Source organism: Triticum aestivum, chromosome 2A, assembly GCF_018294505.1.
Source record: "Triticum aestivum cultivar Chinese Spring chromosome 2A, IWGSC CS RefSeq v2.1, whole genome shotgun sequence".
Taxonomy (NCBI): Eukaryota; Viridiplantae; Streptophyta; class Magnoliopsida; order Poales; family Poaceae; genus Triticum; species Triticum aestivum.
In genome coordinates this window covers 172,480,492-172,490,581 of record NC_057797.1, presented here as the reverse complement: position 1 = coordinate 172,490,581, position 10,090 = coordinate 172,480,492, and the positions used below count along the sequence as shown (strand labels likewise).

At 54.6% G+C, this 10,090-nt stretch overlaps 1 protein-coding gene across 2 annotated transcripts; it reads right to left on the bottom strand.

Annotated features, from left to right (window-relative positions):
* Positions 1 to 478: 478 nt before the first annotated feature.
* On the bottom strand, positions 479 to 7,768 carry LOC123188194 (protein TIME FOR COFFEE). 2 transcript variants are annotated; one of them, XM_044600232.1, is made up of 12 exons: positions 6,967 to 7,768; positions 6,724 to 6,875; positions 6,309 to 6,633; positions 5,811 to 6,216; positions 5,641 to 5,692; positions 5,388 to 5,477; positions 5,011 to 5,266; positions 4,852 to 4,921; positions 4,677 to 4,761; positions 4,154 to 4,591; positions 1,408 to 4,048; positions 479 to 1,296 (listed from the first exon to the last, which is right to left on the bottom strand). In XM_044600232.1, exons 1-12 carry the CDS (start codon positions 7,466 to 7,468, stop codon positions 1,289 to 1,291), a joined length of 5,025 nt encoding a protein of 1,674 aa, XP_044456167.1. In that variant the 5' UTR covers positions 7,469 to 7,768; the 3' UTR covers positions 479 to 1,288. The 2 variants fall into 2 exon arrangements, with proteins under 2 accessions (XP_044456167.1, XP_044456166.1); XM_044600231.1 differs by lacking the exon at positions 479 to 1,296 and having other exon boundaries at positions 1,343 to 4,048.
* Between the last annotated feature and the right edge of the window lie 2,322 nt (positions 7,769 to 10,090).

The following is a 10,090-nucleotide window of genomic DNA, read 5'->3' as shown; positions in this document are numbered from 1 at the left end:
GTGCATCTGGACAAAGGCTCCGTGCGTGCGTGCGTGCGCGCAGACCCACTCCGGACAGGAAAGGGAGGGAACGCCATGCCATTGCGCCAAGCGAAAGGAAAGCGATGTCCCCCGGCCAAGGCAAAATTTTCCAGATACTTTACTTTTTAGCCTGCACGTCGGGTGGCTGTTAGGCCGGACACGTGTGATGGCCGAGAGCGATCCATGTGAATGAGATCATCATCATCCAGCCCCAGTGTCATAGATAGATAGATAGATAGATTAGATATAAATAGAAGATTGGTACGATTAGGAAGAAGATAGCGGCAGCACGCGTCCGTCCGTCCGTCCGGGCAAGTTAACAAATGGCGGAGTGGAAGAGTGGCGTGCCGGACTGCGCACCGGAAAGAGTAGCACTTTCGGATGAGTGAGCACTGCAGTGCCGAGTCATCACACAGGCCAGAATTACTCTGCTTTGCTATCTTAACAAGATTATCCATCCATCCATCCACCGCCTTGATTGATTCATTTCTTCTACAAGGCTACCTAGCTAATTACAACGCACACACCCAAAAGGCAGGTCATGGTCACTCTCATGCTATGCTATGCAACAACTACTAGTACTACTTATCTGCCTCTCTGCCTCCGCCCCAGTTGTTTCTAAAACAATCCAACATACTACTACTACTACTCCTACTCCTTGAGAGATATTTCCCTCTCTGCCCCAAATTGTTTCTAAAACAATCCAAGCAGATCTGAGTATTGACAAAACACATGGAGAAAAAAAAAGGAAAGAAACACAGAAAGAAAGAAAGAAAAGAGGAAGGCAAGAGCAGCAGCATCACAAAAGTTTCCCTTGACCTGCATTCTAATTAAACCTTCTTCCTTCAGTTAAGACAACAACAAAAGGAACAAATCTAAAGAGACCAGACCAGAGCAGAGCAGCACTTCGAGGAGAGGAGAGGGGAGGGGAGAAGTTCAGAGAGAGACCAGCTTTTGACAATCTTGCATAAAACTGCTAAAAAAAGGGGTTTCTATGCACCTCCAGCTTTCCACCATGGGAGGATAACCTACTACACACAAGTATCACTCCCATCAGCCAGCCGTTCCACAGTTTTACTCCACAGATTTGCCAGAGCCCCTGAATGGATGGAATGGGTGCATCATCCTCCTCGTCGACGATCCGGCTCTCGCAGCTATGCCTCTTGCCATGCAATCGCTTCTTCCGCGCGCCGAGCTTCCGACAGAATTAGCAGTTAGCTCGCCGACTCAGATTAGCAGCATCCCCATGCTCTGGCGTCTAGGTCCTTTACTTACCTGACAAACACAAGGGTTTTATGTTAGTCGAAACAACTGAGTCAAGTTATATGGTGGCGGTACATGGAACAACGTCTGCAGGGGAAACAAGTATGGATAGAGGTCCATTACCAGCAGCAGGCTTCTGATCACTGGTAGGCTTTACGGGCATTGGCATTGAAAACGTCAATTGTGCCGCTGAAAGGTGAGAGTGAGGCGAACCACTCGCAGATTGCCCCGCTGTCGCAAGGTGCATAAAACCACCAGGCGCTGGATGAAGATTGGCCTTCATGTTACTGCCAGCTGCACTATGAGCCTTCCCCGCATCGGCTGGAACCGCAGATGTGGACATCGACATGGAACCAAGAGAGAGCATCGCAGACGAACCAGAGACAGCATTCTGCTGCTGCTGCTGCTGCTGCTGCGTCTTGTCAGCCGAGCGCTTTTGGTAGAGGCCAGCACCAGCTCCAGCATTTACATGCTGAGGCGGACCTTGTGGCGCAAAGGCATTGGAGATGAAGAAATGGCCGTGGCCATGGCCTTGTGGGAACGCCTGCTGTTGTTTCAATGAGGGTCCATGTGACTGCTGCTTACCACCAGAGTGAGCCATGTTTGGTTGCTGACCAAGGATCGATGGCATAGGCATACTGCTGTAGGGATTTGTTGAAGCCGACTTGGATCCAGAAGTTGAAGGAGAGTTCTTTGCTGCATGTTGTTGAGGTGATGACAATTGGACAACTGGCTGGCCACCCTTCGCACTTCCAGATGCAGGTGGGCTACCACCAGTACTTTTGGAGACCGAGTTAGATGGCGAACCAGAAGCAACCGGAGCATTTGAAGATCGAGATAGGTCCCCTGCTCCTCCAGTAGAAAGATTAGTAAGGGAGTGGCCAATCTTCGACGAACTCATGCTTTGTGACTGGTGATTCGGGGTGGAGAGAGCCTGCAGAGCTTTTGCTTGTTGATGGAGACCACTGTTCTTCATCATAATCAAATTAGAAGGCGAGGATGCAGCAGGGACAGAAGCAGCTGAAGGTGGAGCTGACACTCTCATCGACGACGATGCCTTCAATTGAGGTGATTGACCAGGAACTCCGCCTTGAGAAGCGCTTGATGGATACATTAAATTCTGGAAGTTCGTCGCACTCAAACGGTCAGAGTATCCACTTGCATTACTCGGAGCAGCAGACCTGGGGCGAGAGTTCAGATGATTTTGAAACAATTGCTGTTGCTGCTGCTGTTTCTGAAGCTGTAACATATGTTGCTGGTGCTGCTGCTGTTGTTGTTGCTGCTGCTGCTGTTGCTGCTGCTGCTGGAGTTGCTGCTGTTGCTGCTGCTGCTGGAGTTGCTGCTGTTGCTGCTGCTGTTGGAGTTGCTGCTGCTGGAATTGTTGCTGCATCTGGTGCTGATGGTGTTGGTGCAGCTGCAGCTGAATTTGCTGCTGTTGCTGCTGCTGGGACATGGTCGGTGCAGATGGGGCTGCAGCTGACGTAGCTGCTGCAGTAGAAGCACTTGAAGATTTGCTGCTGCCTAACCCAAAGGCATTCGAAGATTCCGCACCAATAAGGCTCAAAGTGCGGACTGAGGGCTCATTAGCACTGCTACCAAGGAAAGGGTGCATAAAAGACTTGTTTTCTGGCTTAGAGAAAGAAAGAGAATGCTGCTGTGAATCACTCGGGTACTTTGCAGATGCAGATTTCTTTCTCTCATTATCTCCAGCACTTGGCGTTGAAGATGAATCCCCAGCCACAGATTTAGCTTCTGCAGCATTTTGATGCTGGGGTTTATGCTGTGCACCTTGAACAGACTGGGCTGAAGCAAAATTGAGCTGAGGGTAACCATGCCGGCCTGCTTCTTGATGGCTCTGGAAAAGCGCATGGTTCTGTGCCAATGACGAGAAGTCAAGACCATTTGGAGCAGAACCAGGAGCGCCAATGGAACCAAAGGGCATCACAAAAGGCTGAGATGAAGCAAGATCAATTCGAACCCCCTGGCCTCGACTGGTTGGTGGCTGCTGGTGGTGATCATTCGATTTCTTCTCACTCTGATTCCCAGCAGATGGCATCAACGCAAAATTTGGAAGATGCATTGGAATAGCAAAATTATGTTCATGCCCACCCTTCTGATGGTGTGAAGACTTGTCATCACTTGACTGGCCATCTTGCAGAGTCTTGTCTGGATCCTGTCGGTGAGCGAGGCCATGTAGAAGAACAGGACGCTGGTTGCCGCTCGAATAGCTCTGGGAACTGTTGGCAGCGGCTGCTGCGGCAGCTGCGGCAGCGGCAGCAGCAGCATTAGCATTTGGTGCATATCCCAGCAACCCTTGTGATTGTTGTGGCTGATGCTTCTGAGAGGAACCAGACAAGCTTGGCATTGAGTTTTTCTGATGATTTTGTTGCTGCGTACCTTGCTGCTGTGATGGGTTCAACATGTGGGGAGAGTAGACATGCCCGTTGAAATACGGTACACCTGGGCCTGGTGGTGCCATGCCTCGATATGATGGAGCTCCTCCAGCATGAGCAGCAGCGAGCTGGAATGGGTAGCCGTTCTGTAAGATGGCCAAGAACTGGGCATCACCCGGCTGCAAGTTGGCAAAGCTCAAGTTCATGGCCGATGCGCCAGCGTGTGCTGCTGAAGCGTGGGCAGTGGCAGATGACGGCATCGCACTGCTGGTGCCAGAAGATTTTGTATCTCCCATTCGATTGGCAGCGGCAGTTGCAGCTGCTACTGCTGCAGCATGTTGGTTGAATGGAAAGATGAATGTTGGCGCTTGCTGTAAAAAACAAAGGGTGCACGGGAAATTATATAAGGAAAAAATTACCAAAAAGAACCATAAGAAATACTAGTAATGAATAGCATAAATCCACGACAAGCATACCATCATGTTTGGTGGCATGGGAGAGGACTGCTGCGCTTCAAGAGCTGGAGGTTGCTTCCTTTGGTTTGATTCAGCAACACTGGCACTGCTGGATGCCGCTTTATCCTTGGAGAGGCTCCCCTGGAAAGGAGAAGGCACCATTGAAGGAGCCTTAGTTTCTTGCAGCGGGGCGTGTGCCCGAACAGGGTAGCTCCCCTGCATTGGGTTCGCGAGAAGGGAGGCAGCCTCCGCAGGTGGAACGACGCCCATGTTGAATGGTCCTCTTGGACCAAAGAATGGTGCAGATCTTGTGGCGGCGGCAGCAGCAGCGGCAGCCGCTGTTGTGGGCCAGAAAGAGTTCATCTTTGTAATTCGCTGGTGGTATTGGATCTGCTGTGCGATGTAACAATGTGTAGCGCAGCGCTTGGGGCGTACTGGCAGTGGAGGCAATGCAGGATGCTGCAATATAGGAAACCTTTAGACTTGGCAAAGAAATTCACTCCAAAGACAGAAACCACACCATAGCTTAAGTGAGAAAGCGAACCTGTAATCCAGCAGAAGTCCCTGGCTTGATGTCCATAGGATGATGAAGCCCAGGAGCTGATAGTCCAGGAACAGGAGCAATGTAACTGCCAAGGTAAGAAACAACAGATTTTAGACCACAAATCCTTCAGGGAGCAAGAGTGCGTGTAAAACATCGAACAGCAGTGAAAACTCACCTAAAAGGTGGGAAAGTCCCCATCCAGCCGCCTACGGTCATTGGCATAGGGGGTAAAGCAGCAGGTAGAGCTGCCAGATGAGGAAAAACCCAAGTCAACAAAGAATCACCTTTTACAAAAGCAGTGAGAAAATGGGGAAGAACCAGGCGAAATTCTTACGTGATTTCTCATGCTTGACCTCGGACTTTGAGGGCTTGTGCTGCTGCTGCTGCGGTGGCGGCAATGGCGGCTGTCTGCGCTCAGATGGCGACTTTTCGTCCCCTTGGCTGGGCTTCTCCAAATCAAGCTGCAGAGTGAGCTTCTTTGGAGCAAGCTCCTCCGCCGGAATCCTTTGCGCCTTCTCGTCCTCCAGATTGATCTCCAGGCCTCTCCGGGTCCTCTCGCCATCTTTCTTTTCAGAATTTCCTCTCCCGGCCTGAAATCCCAGCAAAAGATGAACAACAAATGGACCGATCAGAATCAAACATCCAATGCTCCAGCCGCTAAGGAGGTCAATCAACAGAATTGGTGAAACTGAAGCAGACAGAGGCACCCACCACGTCCATCTCAGAATCCAATCCCTTCTTATCCGCATCAGGGTCGGAAGAGCCATCTCTATCAGGAGATAGCTTCCCAGGAGGGGGAGCCTGGAACAAGCACAAGGGGAGAGAAAAAGGTGAGATGAAAAAAGGGCTGAAAAGAAAACAAAAAAGCCAATCAACAGTTGCGGCAAAAAATTGTCGTTTTCAATCTTTGCCCAGCAAATTCCGCAAGACCAATTCAACCACACACATGAAAGCATATACCCACCATGAGATCAATGCAAAACTTTTCTTGCCGAGCGCCATCGGATGCCAGCTCACTGATAAAAAAATAAAACAATTCACGCGAAATCGTGAATATACTAATCAGATCGGCACAATCCAAAGGCAATAATGGTTATCACAACACCAATAATATAAAAAATCCAAATGGCCCACCTCTTTGTCGCGGTGGTGGCCTCCCCATTCCTGGCCTCAGAGCCGACCGGCGCAGCAGCCTCGCCGTCGGGCTTGACTGCTGCTGCCGGCGGCTCGGCCCGGCTGCTCTCGGGCCCGGGATCCCGTCGATCTGATTCACTGGCCCGGAGCTCTGGATCTCTTCCTCTGTGGTCCTCCCTCTTCTCTGGCTCCCGGGTAGCCTCCTGCTGCGCGCCAGCGGTGGCGGCGGCGGCGGCGGTGCTGGCGACACTTTCGGCCACAGCCGACACGGACGGCTTCGCATCTGATCTTGCCACCGGAAGCACTTCCGGCCTTGCGGGCGGCTCTGCCGTGTCCGGTTTTGCTGGGCTCGCCGGGCGGTTCTCGTTGTCGTACTTGGCGAGCCGTGGCCGCTTCCTCTTTGGGGCTGGCAAAAGCAGTGAGGAAGCTTATTAGACCCACAAAACCAAAATTAGCAACAAAAAATCATTGTAAGATCAAAATTGACGAGCTGCCCACCTATAGTGGTGAGAGAGGCTGAATCTGCCGGCCGGACGACAGATGACGACGGAGCCGGCGAAGAGTTCCCGGACTTGGCCTCCGGCGCGTCCTTGGGCTCCGGCTTGTGGTTCATGTTCTCCTGCTTGGGAGGGCAGGGGAACTGCCGCGTCAGGCCAAATAGCACCTCGGCGACCTCGATCTCCTCCTGAATGAACGATGGCGACTTGGAAATCTTTGCTGGTGGCGGCTGAGGCGGGGCTGCCGAAGGAGCTGAAGCCGGCGACGGCCGCTGCTTCGGTACAGGCCCAGAACCGCCGCTGCTCCCACCGCCGCCAAGTGTTTTCTGCGAGACACCGGAGAGAGGGAAATCAGTAAGGGCAAGAGTTTAAGGAATCATGAGGGGAGATGGATTGTGTCGGCCTGAAAAACGCACCAGCTTTTTCCGAGCAGGGGCGGTGGCCGATGTGGAAGCCGGCGAGATCGGCCGTGAAGAAGGCCGCTGGATCTGCGAGCCGTCTACAGCGGCGCCGCCGCCGCTCCCACCGCCGGGGCCTGTCCACTCGTGCGAAGACCTCTTGGTAGAAGCTGCGGAAAACACGAGGAACGCCGTCGAGATCAGGGAAAGAGAAGCGGCAACAAGGGTGGAAATTTGCTTGTTTTGCGGTGCATAGCATACCTGAGCGCGCCTTCCTCGGGACTGGAACGCCGATCATTTCGTCGGCGGCCTTCCACACTATGGGGCCCTTGGGATTGGAGCCCCCCTTCCGGTGCATCGACTGCGGGCCGTGGTGGTGGTGGTTGTTGTAACCGCCGCCGCCGCCGCCGCTGCTGCTGCTGCTGTGATGGTGCGCGGCGCCAGGCTGTGGCGGGGACGGCGGAGGCGCCGTGCTGGGTGACCGGCGCTGCACCGACGGGAACCTGGGCGCGGAGGCGGCGAGCTCCTCGTCGGGGTCGTCGTCGTCGTCGCCGAGGCTGTCGTCGGAGGTGTCGTCGCCGTCGTCGCGGCCGTTGCCGTTGAGCATGAGGCGGTCCCCCCGCCTCCTCTCGGACCGAGGCGAGTCCCTCGGCCCCGCGCCGCCGGAGACGCCGCCGCCGTTGCTCCTGAGCCGGCGCCGCGGCGGAGGCGCCCCGCCGGACATGGCCAGTGCGGCCCTCCTTCCTTCCCGGATCCGCTCCATGTCAGATCTGAGGCATGCGCCTCCGATCTCCCCGCCTAGTCGCCGGCGTCCGGCAGGCACCGCCGCCGCCGCGCAGATCCACGCACCAACCGCCTCGACAAGGCAGCGGGAGAGAGCGAGAGAGCCCGCCCTCCTTGTCCTTCTCCTTCCCCTCGCGCTCACGAGTATCTCCTCCCTCTCCCTCTCTCTCACGATGCTACTCCTCTCCTAGAGGGAAGAGTGCTCTCCTCTCGTCTCGTCTCCCTCGGCTGGAAGGAAATGGCTGCTGCTTCTCTGGTCTGGTGTGGCCTCCTCCCCTCCCCTTGTGGCTCGCTTTCTAGGCCTCATCCTCTTTTTGTCGCTGCCCATGCCCGCATCCGACGGCCAGGATCCGCCCCACGCATCCGACGGCCCCGCCCCCGCGCCTGCCACCGTGGCCGCCCCCACCGCCCAGCACCCAACGGAACACGCGATAAAATCTCGTGGACGCTTCCTTACGCAACAAGCATGGCCCGATGGCCGACACGTGGCGGGGCAGCCGAGCGGGGTGAGTCCCCGAACCGTCCACGGGCTATAGCAGGTGGGTGGGTGGGTGATGGCGCCACGCCCCGCCCATTTGTTCCCTTCCCCAACCAATTTTTTTATCCTCTAGTAAAAAACTTAACACTCCACGCAAAATAAATAAAGCAAGTAGGAAAAGAATAAAGAAGTGGCGCTACGCCATCGATCGGCTTTGGCCCGGGGGACCACCACGCGTGGATGGGCCTGATCTGGACAGTGCGGAGGGTTTCACCCGGCTGACGTGGCGCCTGCGCGCACCGGTCGCTGCGGGTGGGTTAAAAGGGCACGAGGGAAAGTCTCCAGGCAGGCAGTGGGGGGCGGGCGGGGCCCACGCGCGGGCCCGGGCATCTCCCCGTCTCATCCGCTTTTTTTTTCTTTTCTTTTTTTTCTTTTCTTTTCTTTTTCTCTTTCGCGTAACGTTCTGCTCGTGGGCTCCGACGTGGCGGGGCGGGTGATTGTCGGCGGGGCCCGCCGGCCACCAACCTTCACCGCACCGCTGGCCTACTACTTCTACTCTCAATGAAATTAAGATATTCCTTGAAAACACCCACTAGTTTAATATCATTAAACCACGGAGGAGATCCGGAAGATGTCATTGTATACGCGGATTGCCGCGGTTACTTAACTGGATCAGTAATAAACGCCAGTAAATTTAAATTTAGAATTTCGCTGCGGTGCGGTGCGGTGCTGTGCTGTGCGGGGCGTCGTATTTTTTTTTTGAAGGGGGGGCGTCGTATTTTGGATCCGGACGCCACCGGGTGCATGGTGGCCTGCCGCTGTTTGCTTTAGTGAACAGCGGTCTCCTCAGCCCATAGGTTTTAAATTTTAGTGTTGGCATTTATCTTGAATTTATTGCAGGATTTTCGGTGATGCATGTTTAGTGGAAGGCATTTCAGTTGACTACAGGCGTTACGGTGACTTCGTAAAATCTCTAAGATAATATGCCGACTCGATCTTTTCCGAGGTGCTAATAGAGGTAGGATGCGTGTATGTGCGTTCATAGGGGTGAATATGTGCGCGTATATATGAGCGTTTGCGTCTGTTTTGTCTTAAGATATATCTACATCCGGGCACCCCAAACTGGCCTCAGATGCCCGGGCGGACGGTCCGGTCATGAAAATTCGACCGACACGGGCGCCTCAAATGGGCCTTAAACATCTGAGCTGAACGGCACCCCTCATAGTCAACCCAAATATGGGGCGGATATGAGGGCGCCCGGACACGTCTGCCACATTGGACTAACGACGAGGTCCCACACGAAATCGCCCGAAAATCCGGTGGTCCGACAGACGTCTCCTCCGGTGGGGGTGTGAACGACGTGTGGTTCTACTTCGGCTCGCCGCCCGAGGCCAAATCCGACTATTTAATTCGGCTGGCATCACCCAACCCTATCCCGCCGCCTACCTGAGCCCATCCACCTCCTCTCTCCCGCTCTGTCGCTCTTCGCATGCTCTCCAGCTTCTCCATGGTCTGGCAAAAGATAACCACCTACGATATGTTCACGTCGGAGCGCCGGTACCAGATCGAGCAGGAGATCCGGGCGAGGTGCACCGCGCGCACCGCCTGCATCGCTGTCGGGCTGCCTCCGAACTTGCCGAAACCGGAGGAGGAGGAGCGGGCAAAGGAGGATGAGGGAAAGGAGCAGCAGCCGGCTCCGATGGAGGTGGAGAAGGAGGTGGACGAGCCTAAGCAGCTAAAGCAAGAGCGGCTTCGGGCTTCAACATGGAGGACGTGGAGGCGGAGTTCGCCGTTGCACAAGCAGACGAGATGGCGGAGCAGCAGGCCATTCTGGAGTCCATCCAGGATGAGGCCTATATAGAGGCCAACCGGCAATTCATCCGGCAGGAACGGGCGGCAACTGACGCCCTCTTCAAGGAGGTCGAAGCGGAGATGGATGCAGAGGCCGACATGGAGGAGTCGCGGGAGACGGAGTTGCGGCTGTCGCCCATGTACCTGACGGAGCATTAAAATATAGGGTATCACTACTACAGGATGCTGCTAACGTGACAGTACGATCAGAGACCCTTCGACGAAACTGTGTGCGATGCCATAATCACAAACGATGGTGTAAAAAACCCGTCA